The sequence below is a fragment of the Tyto alba genome, unplaced genomic scaffold, assembly GCF_018691265.1.
Source record: "Tyto alba isolate M040663 unplaced genomic scaffold, T.alba_DEE_v4.0 Super-Scaffold_19, whole genome shotgun sequence".
Classification (NCBI taxonomy): domain Eukaryota; kingdom Metazoa; phylum Chordata; class Aves; order Strigiformes; family Tytonidae; genus Tyto; species Tyto alba.
Window position 1 is genome coordinate 7096941 of NW_024881281.1, and position 17017 is coordinate 7113957.

At 38.7% G+C, this 17017-nt stretch overlaps 1 protein-coding gene across 1 annotated transcript; it reads right to left on the minus strand.

The window, feature by feature from the left end:
* Positions 1 to 443: 443 nt before the first annotated feature.
* Positions 444 to 15394, minus strand: NIPSNAP2 (nipsnap homolog 2). The gene is made up of 10 exons (XM_042791705.1): positions 15240 to 15394; positions 10756 to 10895; positions 10632 to 10677; positions 7730 to 7824; positions 5682 to 5752; positions 5138 to 5278; positions 4693 to 4724; positions 3373 to 3467; positions 2447 to 2530; positions 444 to 1648 (listed from the first exon to the last, which is right to left on the minus strand). The coding sequence occupies exons 1-10, from the start codon at positions 15323 to 15325 to the stop codon at positions 1584 to 1586; spliced, it is 855 nt and encodes a 284-aa protein (XP_042647639.1). The 5' UTR covers positions 15326 to 15394; the 3' UTR covers positions 444 to 1583.
* Positions 15395 to 17017: the final 1623 nt, after the last annotated feature.

A 17017-nucleotide genomic window follows, 5' to 3' on the forward strand; every position in this document is an offset into this window, starting at 1 on the left:
TTTTCCTCAGTAAAAACCCATAATCAGTTGACAACAGAAGAAAATACGAAAACAGACAAGAATCAGATCAAATATAGGCTTCGTTCAAGATGAAATTCAAGCGAAGGCAAGAGTGCAGTGTATTTCACAGGGAAGAAAAGAAGAAATCAGATCTGAAAAATTAAGCAGAAGTTACGGAGAAAAATCGAAAGGAAAAATATTTTGTATTTATCACCACAGCACTTATGACCTCTACAACACTTAGCAAAATGGGATGTAATGGAGATATTGTAAATTCTTTTTGGAGGAGGACAGCAAAATAATGGGAAATGCTGTCCCTGACATAGAGAAGTGATATTAGTTAAGCTGAAATAGTCTATGCAATTATTCAAATTTTCCATAATAAATACTGCAAGATGAGAGAAAACACAGGTGGTATAATACATATAAGGGTTCCAGTAAAATGTGAAAATTAAAAGGATTTTATTGACTGGTATGTTCTTCCTGAAAACTCCTTAAAATGTACAAATTGGACATTCAGTAACTGATTTGTACATTCTGTATGTTACACTGATTCTTGTAGCCACTTTAAAGAGAGAATATTATTTTCACTTACAGGATGTTCACATCATTGCAGACACCAAAAGTGTTGATACATTCTAGTCTAAAAGTGAAACCAAAATAGAACTGGACATAATGGTACACTGCTTTATGCCAATCCTATTGACTCAACATGCGCCAGTTTCACACATCAATTCATAAGTACCTACTGTACAGTTAGTGAAACACTCGACCAAGCATATGTCTGAAGTCATGATTGCTTACTAAATTAAACCCCTTTTCCTAGACTTCCAAGTTATTTGTAGAGTTAAATGTATCTATCTGAACTCGATTCCCTGCAGAACAGACAACCATGTCTTGTCAGTACCTCTTTGAAAACTGTAGGTCATACTTCACAAAATTTATTTCAGGTGTAGGGATCTACACAAATGCGTGATTAGTTTCAACAGGCTTTAGAGTCTTGCAAAACAGAATGCCCTATTCTCTGTCCATAAGCTATCACCTGACAAACAGTATTATCCTCAATTAATGACTGGCTATTTGTAAATTAAGAGCTACTTACTGATTTCAGGCCTGCGAGAACATCTACTTGTATTTCAGAGCTATCTGAGGGCTTCAGAGCTTCTAATTTCAGAACTCTCACACTCGTTTTTAAAATGTGCAGTCATTATAATGCTAGACAAAGGCCACAGCAACTGTAACACTATGTTCGGTTACTGAACACTGGGCATCCTGTATGTAGCAGAAGATATTAAATACTGTATGCCATATTCAACTTGATGAGCTGTCTCAAAGAGGAACTCATATATGTCTTTGCACTTGTTTTCAATTAACCAACCTTTTATTTACAGTCCTATATTTCTTTTCTCCCTGGTACAATCGTCAGAGCAAAAGGACATTAGATTCTCAAGAAAAGAGGTCTCTTTTATAAGCTCAATACAGTATTTTTATATTTCAGACTATGATATACAATGTATACCATAAATTAAATTAAGACAAATACTTGTCACTGTATCTATGTAGGCACAAGTAAATCAGTGATTTTACTGAAGTGGAGAAATCTTCAACGGTATCATGATTCTGGACTCCATTTCCTGAATAAGGGGCACTGAAAAAAATTGAGACAGGGTTTAATTTCACTAACAGAGATCATTAGCAGTTCTGCACACTTGGTTTGAACAGATATTACTGTCTTCAAATTACTCTCCTAGATAGTGCATGCCAAGTCATCAGTAACCACCAACATTCCTGTAACTGAAGCATACTAGTTTTGAGAACAAGTGATTTTTTAAATATAATCTGTCTCCTTCTTTGAAGACAAATATTTCCACTCCTTTTCCCCATAATGAAAGTTATCTTACATTTTTCTGGTATACTTCATTTGAGATGTACCCTATGGATCCAAAATCTGACATGCTTTGCATATTTTTGCAAGTTTTGTTATGAAAGCTATCTTTGATCTCAAAGATCTCCTGGCTTCTAGTTCCAAAGTCTAAACTCCCTTTTCAAAGGAATGCATTTAACAAGGCTCCCGTATTTCATGAAATATTGGAGGCAGTAATTTAATATACATTTCACTATTGGCTCCCTACATTTTTGAACACAAACTTAAGCATTTACACCAATCTGTTCTACAGGAGAGATGCTTGTATATGGATTTACTATTAATGTAGCATTTTTTTTTTAGCAATCAGGCAACTTTCCCGAGTTTATACAATCAATTGCAAAATTCACTTTACAGATTAGTGAAATGTCCCTCCTTTCCCTTACAGTAGCAAATCTGACATACAGACAGACACACACAAGAGGTGCAAAACATTTTATCATTGTGCAATGTACTGAAGAACAAAAATGATGGCATGCACAGAAGTCTACCTCCAGCATTCCAATGAAGTTAATAGGTTACCTGTGTAATAGACTAGTTCATCCCATCCAGGTTTATGCCATGCAGCATTCCTTATATCTTCTCTGGTTTGGAGATCTTTGTAAGCTGGTGAGGGAAAACAGCAAGCATAAAGCTTAGAAGTAACTCCTTTTCCTCCTACACATGAATAGCTCCCTTAGAAGTATTCTAGTGTGTAATTAGAAGGCTGCAAACACTGGGAAGGAAAAAAGTCAGAAGCTCTCCACAAAAAGGGAAGCTCCCAAACCAACGTAAACAGAAGGAACTGGGGAAGAGAGAGAATGTCTTAGACACAGGTAAGACAGATAATGTAACAGAGTACAGTTCTACATCAGTGGTATCAGATTTCTAATGCTGGAATATAATACTCTGAATTGTTGAGATATGAAGATAATACTGCATGTTTTCTAAAATAAATATTAGACAATGAGTTTCTTCAAGTTGAAACAATTCTAACACGTGAAAAGCAGCTAAGCATTTGTGGAGAATAACACACAGAGAAAGCCAAAATACCATAATGTAGTAACATACATAAATGCTTGACTTTCCTTTTTGTAGGTGCTGTGTATGTAATGCTTGAAACTAAACTGTAAAAAGCTGACTTCAGCATGAAAGGGGATGGAGAAAAGAGACAGCAGGACATGGCTTGTGTTTGTGTTACTGAAAGCAAACAGATAGTCCCTAGTAAGAAAGGGCCATGAGAAAGTGTTGACAGAAACCAAACAAAACATGAAATGTTCACTTGTGCTTGCTTGTTTGAAGAATAAAGTTACCTACACAAAAATTAAGAAAATCAACACTGTCGATGTAAACCAAAATAGCCCTTTTAAGATATTCTTTGCCTTTTGTAAAAACCTTGTATCCTGGGCAAAGCCACCTGTCTGTTAGGGGCTGATTCAGTGGGAAAAAAGCAGGGAACACAATTTTACCCCAAAGGTGATGAACCATATACAGCTGTCCAATTTGTGAGAAAAATCCTCCAACTGCTTCATTATTATCCTGTCGGAAACGAATTGCACGAGCCCTACAGAAGAGCAAAGCAGCCATTAAAAACAGCAGATCTGGGTAGGAAACAAGTGATAATTAAAGGAAAACAGAGTTGAAAGGAAGCCGAAATGTTAAACATCATTTGCAGTACACTTCAGCAATTAAGACAAATATCTGCAATATACTGATTTTCTGCACTAAGTAATTAAAATACACCTATATATCTTGTTAGAATGAGTTAAAATTGGAGGTCTACAGTTTCACTAGACTGTGCGTTAATCATTCTTCCATGTTAGATTCAGTATAAAGATAATTGCTGGCACAGTGTAAACTGGCAAGTCATTTTTATAGCAGGTTGTTCTAAAACTAAATCCTTGTGTTTCAGTCAAACCATCTTTGCCACACTTGTTTACCACAGATTTTGTGGTAGTGGAATACAACTTTTTTATTCACATAGACCTTTGCTATGCAGCTGTCCTATGCAACACTCCAGGATTTGTTGTGTAAATAAGATCAATATTTCTCTGAACTCCCTTTTCTAAACCTGTTGCATCTTCTTAAACAGACTGTCTACCACTATAGTTATGCCTATTTTATAAAAACTCTAAATTCAATTTACTTTATTCAAATTACTATAATTAAATAAATTACATCAATGACATGCCTAAAATCCAAGTCATTACCTTTGCCAAAATACCTGAAAATACTCCAAATTGTTTAACTATCAACCATTAGAATTGCAAGGACGGTGAATGTAAATTTAAAGAAACTTACCCTGGTTTTAAGTAAGACAAAATCAGAAGCATATACTCAACAGAAGACTGTCTCAAATGCTTTTAAACTATATATTAACATACAAATAGCTTTTCAAGATGCAACTTAATTTTTGAAGATTAAAAGAGCCAAGATTTAGCCCATTTAAACTACGAGTAAGTCAGCATCTAGTGGCCTTGTGAAAGTTGGGAAAGACCAGCATAGTCTCAAGGAGTTAACCACCACTCTTCACTAAGTGCTTTCTGAAAAGGGTTATGTGAAGGAAAGCCAAACCACAGAGCCCAAAATGTTGTTTGCACACTGAATTCCTCTTTCCTTCCTTAAAGGATAAATTAAGGGTCAAAGAACTGTCTTACAAGTTGCATAAGTACAGAAGCAGACCATTAACTGATTGACTGAAATGCTTTGGTACCATTCTGCCATTTCCACTTGATTTTAAAACATACTTCTCTCAAATAGGAGAATGTCAGTGTTAAAGCAATGCTTACCAGTAATTTCCCCATTCAATCATTGTTCCAGGCTAGAAAAACAAAACAGACTATTAAAACTGTAGATTAAAAAAAGGGAGAATACGTGGACAGTTTTCACAACATCTACATACAGAAAACACTATGTATTAACAAAATGACTTCCTTCATGTGATAAGCATACTATAATCATCTGTAATTACCGTTTACTTACTGTATTACTTCTTAAGTCATTTGCCTGAAGTTTCCTTCAAATGAAAACACAGGGTTTTCAGCCCTGCAGATATTAGTATCTTGTTGGGGCCTGTCTTCATTTTGGACCCCACACTTTGAGAGCAACAACTCAGACGTCAGCTTTGACAAGAACCAGATTTAAGATGAGGTCTGTTTTCCATCTACATTGTATAAACATGCTTTGAACGTTTTACAACAGCACAGAGCTTAAAAACTAAAAATTTAAACTTACTCTAAGTTGATAGGATCTCAGTTCATAAATATTAGGCCCCTCTCTGGGAACAGGTTCATTCCAGAAACTAAACTCCAACAATAACTGGTTCTTGCGTGAGAGAAGCATGTTACCTCTTTCTTTGCGAAACTCTGTGAATTCCTAAAAAACAATGTGATTGCTGTCAAACTGTGTATTATCTTTCAACAACAAAAAGCAGTATAGCATATGGTGGCTTAGATTTTTTTTTTTAACGCTACGTTGGGGTTTTGGGACATTTAAATCCTTTAAATTGTAAAGGCATCTGAATTCTCCCAGCATATTTGAAAATTTCAAGTAGCATGTTTACACAGCACTAAGAGTAAGTGCTTCATAAAGCATTTAGGTATTAAGCATCAGTATTTCCGAGAATAAACCCTTTTCCACAGAGGGTTCTAAGTTTGTACAGGAAGCAATGAGACATTGAAGTAAAAGTGGGTATCCAAATGTGCAGGGTTTTGCTCTGACTATTCTTTGTTCTCTTCTGCGTAGAAGAAATAATTCTCACAAAATCAACACATTTTACCTTATTTTGGCGGAGTTTACTCATGACCTCATTGAGAGCAGGATAGCCTCCCTCATATCTCCACAGATGAACTGAAACAAAAAAAAAGAAGCTTTTTCAGGGATGTCAGAGACCAGTGCTAAATCTTACGGAATATCACAGTACAAAATGCTCTTCATACTAGAGAATTAGACAAAAATAGAAATCAGGTAACAGGTTTAAAAATAAATTTTAATTTAAGAAAGCACTACACAATTGAACATTTTAAGAATAATGGAATCATCTGCCTTTTGAAAAGGGTTCTCTTGGAAAATTTTGCAATCTGCTCTGGAGATAACAGAGACATTTCTAAAAGGACTTTTTGTTGCCATGCTAGTAAGAGATGATGACTTTATGTGACTGTTGTTGAAATTGAGATACAATTTCAGAGGATGACTTAAATCCAAAAATGTGTTTTATACCAATTTAATCTAAGAGCAATAGAGGTGTAGATTTTTTATTCCAGTAAATTACTCAAGCACACACAAAGATAAATGCACTTTCTGTAGGACATAAAAATGATGCAAATGTTATTTCTGATGTAAACATTACATTAAAAAAAAAAGAAGATATCTAAACATGCTAGAATTGTTACATTTGCTAGGATTTTCCCCATAAAAATAATTTCAGAACAAGTATCTACATTTGAGTTTTTTCAAAGCAATCTATCTTTAATAAATAATAATAAATCCCTTTAATAAATCATAACAAGATTTATTTACAATAACTTGATATAGCAAGGCAACAATATTTCACCTCAAAAGTCACAAAAGCTATTTTCTCTCCTCTAAAGCAGTCCTGTGCCTTTTCCAGGAAAGCAAACTGGAGACTAATGTTTACGCACTTCACTATCATAGCAGATTCATCCAGTGCACCTGCTTCTGCTGTCTTACCCCAGGGCAAATTTCATATATCCACCTAATATTAACACAGCCTGGGCACAAGTACTGAGCAAGTCCAACCCCCATAATCTGCTTTGTTACACTGCTAGAACTGTTGCAATAACATTTTCAAGGCAGGCTATGGATGCAATTACAGATACAGTCTGTGTTAATAAGTTACAAAAGCAACGAATGAGACTTGGCTAAGATATGCTCACTTCCGTTGTCTTCATTCCCCAATTTCCCTCCAACTTTTAGAATTGTTTCTCAGACATTGTTTGGTTTATCTACTGTTATTTCTTCGCATTTGGTCAGTGTCAATACTGCAATATGCTGTGAATGCAGGAAGAATTAGTATGTTTATATTTTTCAGTAACGAAGCAATGACATTGATACTATCAGAGCTCTAACAATGGAGCTACATAACAACCTACATAACAAGTATCAGTACACCACTCTGTATTCGTGGCTTCCCATTCCTTCAATTTCCCAGGGCCCAAGAAATGTTTCAGGTTTTCTCTCTACACTAGACTTTTTGTAGTTACCTCTGTATCAGCTCTTCAGTAATTTCTAGTTCCAATATATTTTCAATCTGCATAGTTAGGCAGTATCTTTATATGAACATGAACAGAAATACTTTTACTTTCCTCCAGTAAAGCTTATTGTGGAGTTTACAATGCAATCATTTTTTCAGATGGCGTGAAGATTTGCGTTTCATTATCATACAGCAATTAACAGTATGAAAGTCGAAATGAAGTTTTTATACTGGCCAATGCAAGATAAATTCTGTCTTTGTAAGCCTTTGCCTTTACCCTAAATATTTGGGAACATGATCTGTGCCTGCAAAATATTACAGGACCACATTTTACAAGCGTTTCCCAAAACTGTTAATCTACCACCTGGAAAACATGGAAGTGTGTTAACAGTAGGACAAATTTTAGGAATTAATGCTTTACTGTCAAACTCAACAAGACATAGAGCAAGCACTGTAAATGTTAATATGGCTACTGATAATTTATGCACACACACCCTCACTGTATACATTGCTAAAAGGTTTACTGTCAACAGAGATGATTTAAAGAGAAGAAACCTGCCAAGCACACGTTTCACTTGTATGGTTTTACAGTCTGTTGTACTTCTATCTCCTACCAGCCTGATCTTGCTCTCCGTACCACGTGTTCCAAGTCCCCACCAGTGCACATGGGTAGTGTTTTTCTTCATGAATCTTTGGCAGCACCTCTTGACTTGAAAACAAGGAATACAGACACTATGTTGCATTTCCTTCAGGGAGGCTACAGTTGATATGTATAACAAATCACCATACGTTTATCATTATGGTATGTAAATTCACAAGCTCTACTTTTCAGAAGAGAAGGCTGAAATACAAAAATCTGCTATACAGGGGAAAAGACAGCTACAACACTACAAAAAATTAAGGTAAGTGTTATAATTTCTTAGACTGTATGACAAATACACAGCATGGTAGAATTCTTTTGATGCAATACATTATCACGTAAAAGGTTACCCTACATATTAGGAAAATAAGTATCAGGATATCTCACTTACAGAAAATGCAGCCTAACTACATAGGTGATTTGCTTTAGGAAAAACTTTTATCAAGGGAGGTAGAATACACCAAAAATAGGAAAAATACAGTCTTCTGTACCAACTACAGTGCTATTAATTCTGTTGAGCTGAATGAATAAAACCAAGTGTTTTGCTAGATCAAGTGATGACTGTACTTCATAGTGTGCAGCCTTACCACTCTCTGCAATTTCAGACAGTGGTCTTTGAGGCAACTGACACATTAAAGCATACAGTGAAACTGCCTTAAAAATGTCTCCAGCAAGAAATTTCTGTTTGACTATTTCCAGTATTTCTAACATTTTTTTCAAACTTTGAAGTGGCCTACATTAGCATTATAAGTTTTACCGATTGCTGACTCGGTTAAGACAGCATTCATTGCACTGACTTTGATGAGTAAGTTAATTAGTCTGGCTGAACTTTGCATTTTAATATTTTTCCCTGAATAACTACCCCTCTTACTCAGTTTGTCTCACAGGTAATGAGTCTCTGCACAATATCATATCATAGGAAGTAGGCTGGTCTTGGGCTGAAAGTAATTAAATACAAGTTTTCCTCTTGATTCTGCCACTGACTTTCTAGACAACCTTGAGCAAATCTCATTACCAATTTGTACCTCAAGACTTCTCACTACATAGTGTAAACAACATGATAGACTGACTCTCCAAGGATGTTTCACCATCAGTTCGTTTCTGCAAAGCATAATGAGAGCCCAGAGAGGTAGATTTAAACAGGAATGTTAAATTATTACAATAACCCTAAAATATATTTTGTTGCAAATTATAGAAGAAAACAACCACAGAATACCTTATGAATATCATCTTTTTCCTTTTTAAAAATAACTGTTCCTAATTCCTCAGAAGGGGTCCTTAACCACAGTGATTCATGAAGTACTCTCATAATTGTCTTAATTACATTATTTATTTATTGACACATGATGACTAATCCTTATTCTGATTTGATACAGAATAAGGAATTAACCTGCTCATCTTTAATTTAGGGAGAGGAAGGAGGGAAGTTCAGAGAGGATTAGGGTTTTTTATTGCTCCATTTTTAAGTTTTCTCCTTCCCTGAAATACTTAAATTTGCTTTGGTTTGGAAAGAATAAATCTAACTACACATACTTCATCTGATTGCTGTCAGCAGTTTCTTTCTTAGCTGTGGTCTCTCTCCTTAAAAATAAATGCCTCTGGTTTACCTCCACATTTAGGCAGCTCATGAGATAACAAGGAGAAGTGGTTCGTTATCCTGTGTAACTGGACATGTTTATAATAAGCTCTTGAACGGAAAGCTGGCTGAATGCTAATTGTGCTTCTCTGTGTATTTACTTTTTTAAGCAAAAAAGCTAAAAATACTCTATGATTGAATGTTATTCCAATGGATTTCTATCTTTGTATATCAAGGAAAACAGTTTTGGGTTATCTTGCCCCATTTCAAAGCTGAACACATGAAGGCACGGAGATGTTAGATGTACAACCAACCAGTAACTGAGCTGAGGACATAAACTGGGAGTTGCAAACTTCTTCCCCACCCTCCAGCCCAGCTGGTGTTCTCACCAATACACCACACTTAAAAAATTAGTTGCAGTAGGGTATCATTATGTTCAGAATGTTTTATTTAACTGACAAGATGATCACTATCAGTGAGAAAGCACTGCTGTTTCAAAATATGCGAGGCTCACTACATTTTCAAATTTAAACATACAGTTATTGAAAATGCAGTTGTTCTGGCTCCAGAGGAGTGTTTACATAGGCAGAACAGGTCTAATATTTCTGCAATTTTGTTCTTAAAGTAGCAGATTTAAAATGTTACTAATTCATACATTTTACAAAGCTGTAACTTTTTGGAAAACCCGTAACAGTACTGCTCCCTTTAGAGGATATCACCCCAATGCAAAGATCCTATCCAAGGATTTGCATAGCTCTTTAAGAGTAGATCTCAGTAACATTACTTTTGTAGAAGGATAGAGAAGAGCTGAGAGAAAGTCGACACCTGGGTTTCTAAAATCTCTTCAAAGTTATACTTCAATTTAATACTGGCATGTAGTTTTACTTACCGGTGATCTCCCCCTTTCCTTCCTGTATGCAAACAACCACTACTTGGCAGCTGGAGTGGGACATGCTGGCATACCAGGATCTACTCACAGGGACCAGCAATTGTAAGACAACTAAGGGAAGGAGGAGAGCTGTTCCAAGAAACATCACCAATGTTTTCACAAAAGGCAACATCCTAAATTGCTGCTTAGGAAAATGACACCCCCAAGAGGGAAAGCAGGGGGTGAACTGAGTAAAGTATCTTTCATCATCTCTCTCCAAGAATAATATGATCTATTTAACACCATACCCTGAAAGTAAAAGCGGAATTTTTCCACCTCCCTTCTAAATAATTATGATATTTGCCAATTTTTGGAACAGCTTGTGATCAAATCAACATGTCTAAAATGTGAAAACATAACACGCACACTTACCAAAGCTTGTTGTAGGCGTCTAGACATTCTGGTTTTACATTGTGAACTGAAACAACAACATTATGTGAGAAATGCAGGAACAGAATAAAGAAATGATAATGTTAAATATAAAAATATCACTCACTCTGTAGTTTATACAGACTGCTGGTCTCTCTTTTGGCTAGAAGGTTGGAGTGAGCATCTTTCCTTGGATCAACTTTGCGAACAAATAGCGATTTTAACCAACTGTCTTCACGAGGTCTGCTAGCTGAAGATACCAGCCCCCTACATATTAACAAGTACATCATACTGTCACTGAGCGCGTCTTGAAAATGCCCACAAAGCAGGGAAGATAGGCGCAATCAAGCTTAATGCAAACAGTATCATAACACAGTTACATACATGTCTGTTACTAAACCTTTCCACTGAGCCACTTCCTAGCAAGGCAAAGGCAGTTCTTCCCCCACTGAGATTTACCCTCTCACAAACCATTTTACTAGATACAGAGCTGAACAGCTAACCATACGCTATCCACTTTTATTCTTTGTGCACATGGTTGGGAATGGTTGGATGGCTGCTTCTGTGGCCTATTTATCTTTTTAAGCAAGTGCCTTTGCTCAAAAAGGCCGAGTCTGTCCTGATGTATGCAGACAAGAGTGAAAAAGAGGAAAAAGACTACACATAAGGAAAATTTTGTACAGTGTAAATAGGAAAGTAACTCCCATATATTCCTATGTTGCTTAACTATAGCTCTAAAAAAGGAAGTTAAATAGCGCATTTTTCAAGATAAAAAGTATAATGCAAGTCTAATTTGTGAAAAATTACAAGTGTCAGGAAACAAACAGCATGCAAATATCTCAATTCCAAATTCTGGCAACTATATAGGGGTACAGATCCACATGCTTTGTACAACATTCACAATTTCTCCTTCTTTGAAACAGAACAACTTCACTGTCTTTTTTTATCTAACCTTTATACAGTTTCTGCAAGTACACTTCCAAAATAATACCACTTCCCTTTACACCAGAGAGTACACAAAACATTACAATTGATAATTGTGCTTTTTTAAAAACGATGTGTTAAAAGAATTATTCTTCTCTTTTCCAGCTGACAGAAGACTCCTCAATCACCACAAACTCTGCAGAAAGACAAGAAAGCTGATGTATTTAACTGATTCTCTACAATGTATGACAGAAGACCCCAAGCTCAAATGTTTGTTCGTCTTTCTCATAAGAAGCAATTCCTTCAACCTGCCTCTTTCTGATATGGGGTTTCTGATAAAATACTAAAATATTTATCTGACATCCGCAGCATTATAGCTGGAAATGTAAACCTTTTCCTTCCTCAGAATTCAACTTTTCACCCTTAATTACTGACTAGAAGATCCAGAAGATAGCTGCTAATCTTCAGCTATAAAGCTGTCTTCCAAACATCAGAAGTTTGTGACAATCATTCAAGGAAAAAACGACAGAGAAAGAAAATCTCAACTTCCTTTGGGAAAAATATCTTCATGAACATGCCTGTCTGTATTACACAGAAGTAGTTCACTCTAGCAGTGTTTTTCAACAATCAACCTTTTAGTCCCAATGTCTGAAAATAACATAATGAACTGGTTCACCCTGTGGAAGCAGGATGGAGGAAAGGAAAAGTATTTCATAGCAAAGAAACAGTAACAGCCAGAACAACAACTGCAGGTGAGATGACCTTCAGAGTTAAGGAATAATTGGTAAATACCTTATTGGTGTATTTATTGAAAATGGTGCCTTCTTTGCCTGTAGGCAAACACACAAACATGTTACTGTGCTGAAAGCTAAGCAGCTATTCCCGAATACAAGCATTTAAAAGGGCATTACACGATAAGGCTGTTGTTGCTAGAATAGAGGGTACACAGCTGCCTGCAGTAGACGTATCTCTGATTTGTCTACTGATCAGATGTCTCCTCCACAGCTGGAGGCCTGCCACAGGTGACTGCAGTTGTGTTGTCACATCTACATGAAGTGCCACAGAAACACAAGCTGTCCCAGATGACTGGGGGTAAACCCCACTTAATGAATTCAAGTTGTTCTAAAAAGCTCCCTTAAAGTAAGCACTAATGCTCACTGGGCAGCAAATGGGGCTCTAGGAGACAGAATTCAATCCCAGTCCTGCAGTGCTCATTTTTGCAATTCAGATCTGTAAACTACTGCCATTTCCTCCCCTTTATTAAACAGACTTAGCAAACTAATACTTAGAACACTCTTCTAAGAGGATTATTGTTTGCAGCAAACTTTGAAGATGAAAGAGACAAATAATCATGTTGCTTTTCTTGTGAACCAGCTTTATCAGCAGCAAGAGTAAGCTGGAGTTACAGGGATAATACTGAAAAGCAAATTCCTTTGCTATTAGTACTCTCATGACTTGAATGTGAAATTCCACCTAAAACTGGATGTATATTTAATATTCAATACAGTGAAATGAGTAATACTTTACATTTATGTAAAATCTTTTACCCAGCAATTGTAAAGTTCTTCACGAACAATGACTAACTAATCATGACTATCTAGCTAAATATACACTCTACTTATAATAAAAAATGGTAACAGCTGAGGTTTATTAAAACAGAGAGTCAGTGCACCCAATCTGAGATGCTATGGACTTATTTTTAATCCATATCCTTAGAGAAGTCCTACACTACTGGTGTCATTCTAGACATCACAAATCAAGAAGCCCTGAACTGATTACTGGTTCATTTGTGTGGGCAATATGTATCCAAGATTAGCTCTGGAAGACTAGGGACTAAATTCATGTCTCTGGACTGCCAGTTGTGAGCATCAACCACAAATTAGTTCAAAACTAATTCATCACCCAAAAGATCTACTTTTAACTAACTTCTTAACATTATGCCCCACAATATTATAATACCTGTTTCAAGTAAAACACATATTGGATCCAAATTGTTCCAAACTCCAAATACCACTAATGAAAATGTGAATATACACACAGAATAAATGTAGACACACTGTAAAGAATTACCATCACACATTTCACAATTTTTTATTTTCTGGGAACAATACTTATTAGAGTTTTCATGCAATCTTTTAAGGCACTGTTTGACTTTGCTAGCAAGTTCTTAGCCTACATACATTACCTATGGGCTTAGCTTTCTTACTACAAAGATTGAGCTGTGAACACAAAAGGATAACACTGAATAGCTTGTTTAGATTAAAAATGATGGTGAAAACACTTATATCCCACTTAGCTTCTACTTTAGCACAAAATATAAACTGGGTGGGAGATACCAGGTCAAATATTTAGGTTTTGTGGAAACCCATGTCTGCCTGGAAGAGAAAGAAAAACAACTTGTCTATAACTTACAGTTTTTGATCTGTGGTCTAAACAGATATCAAAGTTTTTTTGAAACTAAAAAACCCCACCAAAACACGCACATAAATCTCACAACGTATTCTCTATACAACTCTTCCCATTTCTGTTTTAAATAGCTGTTTTCAGTGATGCCCTTAGTCTTGCACATGGGCTGCTGCTCATTCTGAGACTTGAGACAGCAGCTTTCCCCGTTTCAAAGAGTCAGGAAAAAAATGTGTGTAGACCCATGCCAGCTTGGCTGCTTCTGTGTCTCTAACACCCAGGAAGCACGTGTGTCTTGCTTCCTACACCCAAGACACATGTGTACACATCTGTGCCCTGAGAGCTGTGTTACGTGTGTGCGCACTCTTGCCACCCAGGAGGTGTGTGTGCGTCTGACCCCTCACACATCAGTTGTGGGCACGCAAGTGCTGGCACCCAAAAATTCCATGGATGTGTCCGTGCATGTGCTCTGACACCTGGGGGCTGTATGCACATGCACACACATCCCAGCTGCTGAGGGAAGTATGAGTACATGTGCCCTGACACCCAAGGGCTGCGCACACGTGCTGGGGTCCATGTGTAGCTGTGCATCAATGAAGGCAGGGAGATGCTGGTGCGTGCAGTCATGCACCAACACCGGGGGAAACGTGGGTGTTAGGCAGGGGGGCAACCTGGCACCGTGTGTGTGGAGTGGCACCAAGAAGGGTGTTGAGTGTGCAGCCACGCACCCTGACACCAGATGCAGGGCGGCCACGCATCCTGTTGCTTGGTGGAGTTGGGATGTGGAGTAGCTGTACACCCGGATCCCGGAGGGATATCTGGGTGCAGAGCATCCATCTACTGCAACACCGGGAATACACGCGTGCAGGGTGGCTGTGCACCCCGAAACCCGGCGACGCGTGGCCGCGGGGTGCCTGGGCAAGGGTGGGGCGTCCGTGCGGCCGGAGCCCGGGGAATAGGCGGCAGGGGGGTGCGGGCACCCGGTCCTCGGCGGGGCTGGGCAGCGGCGCGGCCACCATCCCCACGCAGGGCCGGATTTGGGGGTGGGAGGGGAAGGGGCTGGCCTTGGGGCCAATGACCTTGAAGGATACCCCAAGCGGGTCGCACTCCCCGCCCCACAGGAGGGCCGCGGGCCCGACCCGTCAGCTGCCCCGGCGAGCGGGGCGCCATTTCCAGTCAGGAAAGTGCCGGGGGGTGTGTGTTGGGGGCAAAAATCTAGGCGGCGGGGCGTCGGCTCCGTCTCCAGCCTCCCTCTCCCGCCCGCCTCACCCCCTCAGGGCTCACCTGAGGGCCAGCCCGCCGCCGGGCGGGAGGCGCGGCACGGCGCTGGCTCCCGCCAGGCTCCGCCGCAGCAGCACTCGCGCCGCCATCTTGATCCGGCCGCCTCCCTCCTGGGCCGGGGGGGCCCGAGCGCTGCGGCGCAATCGCCGGGGGCGGGGGGGGGAGTGGGGCGGTGGTCCTCGGGCCACGCCCCCCCGGGGGGGGAAGCCGCAGGTGCGCATGCGCGGCCTGCCCCAGCCCGGACCCCCCCCTCCCCGCCCCGCCCGCGCAGCTATTGGGGAGACCCCAGCCCTGGTTTAGGGTCTCGCCTGCAAAACACCGAGAAGGAGCCCAAGCACGTTTTGAATCATGTGGAAAAACTTGCTGCTTATTCCCCAAATAAGTTTTTCACCCACACAGCTTAATTATTTTTTTTTTTCCACGCTGTTCCAGCTACAGTACTATTTACTTTGGTGAAACTGGTGGTGTGTTCTAGCATCAGATCCTTAAATAACTTTAAATGAAAAATAAACTTATAGACTAATAGTTACAGGACAATTCTAAAAGCAACTAGCTAATAAACATAGAAAACACGTTAATGAGCAAATCTTGTCTTTCTACATAGCACATACAAAGTTTGGATTATTTCACTACACAGTTTCCGTTGCCATTTTATGATTTTTGTATCAGCACTTTGTGAGAGTAAGTCAGACACTAGCACACGCAATGTGCTTTAACAGCAGTCTTTGAGGTGCCTCTTTAAAAAGGAGTTTAGCCTACAACTGTCATCCTTTTAAAACCAAGTTACACTTCAGACTATGTACATGTAATCACATTTTGATCTGACAGCATGCTGAGTTCTCAAGTAACCCTCCAAGAGCCTAGCTGTAAACTGAATAAAACTGACAGCCTTCCATGATGAATCAATCCTAGAAAAAAGAAGACATTTTCACAGCTACTCAAGAAAAATCACAGGAAATACAGGGAAATACTTCCCCAATTGGATGTAGGTGAAACCCATTACCCAAACAGGAAACTTTTTCTATTTCTTATAAACGTTTTATGTCTTGTTATTAGATCATTCATATCCCAAGTACTGAGGGTCAAGTTCCTTTAGTGCCTTCCTGGATACAACTTAAGTGTATTTCCTACAGCCCAGGGCCATGTTCTAGGTTGGGTCTGATTTCTCTCAATCTCTGCTAGGGATGAAGTTTCACATTTTATATTGACCTGAGCAGCTGTCAGAGCCCAGGTTTCCTTCCACTTTGATAAGGGCCTTAATCAGCCAGCTACAGTTACTAAGTAATTTACATAAACCTAAACCACTTCAACAAACATATCAACAAAAATAACCTACAGCCATACGTTTAAGATACTTTCTCAAAGCCAGAGACCATGTTCACACTGAATTACACAGAGACATTTGAATCAAGGTGTCCTGACATCCCAGCTTACTGATCTGACACACAGGACAGTACCTGAGGACTAGCTTTCAGAGCAGTATTTTTCAGTTTGAAGCACTGAAGATAATTTAAGTTTCTCATTCTTCCTGGCCCAAATAATTTGTCAAATTCAACTGGACTTTATTAGCAGTTTGCAGGCAGCTGAAACTGATTTTGTGCAGGTAAAGGAAGTTAAAGGGCACGTGATTTACACCACTCTGACAATGGAAGAGAACACAACTGATAGCTTATTAGTGTAAGCTGGCTCAGTTTCTTGAAGTAAGACATTTTAGGTTAGAGGAGCTCTGTTCAGATACACCTCATGTAGCTTCTGATCTTAAAGACCAATGACATTAGTAG

Bases quoted from the DNA above. Each gene is read 5' to 3' on its own strand.
- NIPSNAP2 (XM_042791705.1), bottom strand. From the start codon at position 15,325: ATGGCGGCGCGAGTGCTGCTGCGGCGGAGCCTGGCGGGAGCCAGCGCC. The intron at 10,896-15,239 runs GTGAGCCCTGAG...GTTAATATGTAG, and splicing joins GGCGGCGGGCTGGCCCTCAG to GGGGCTGGTATCTTCAGCTA. The intron at 1,649-2,446 runs GTAACCTATTAA...AATTTTTTTCAG, and splicing joins TGAACTAGTCTATTACACAG to TGCCCCTTATTCAGGAAATG.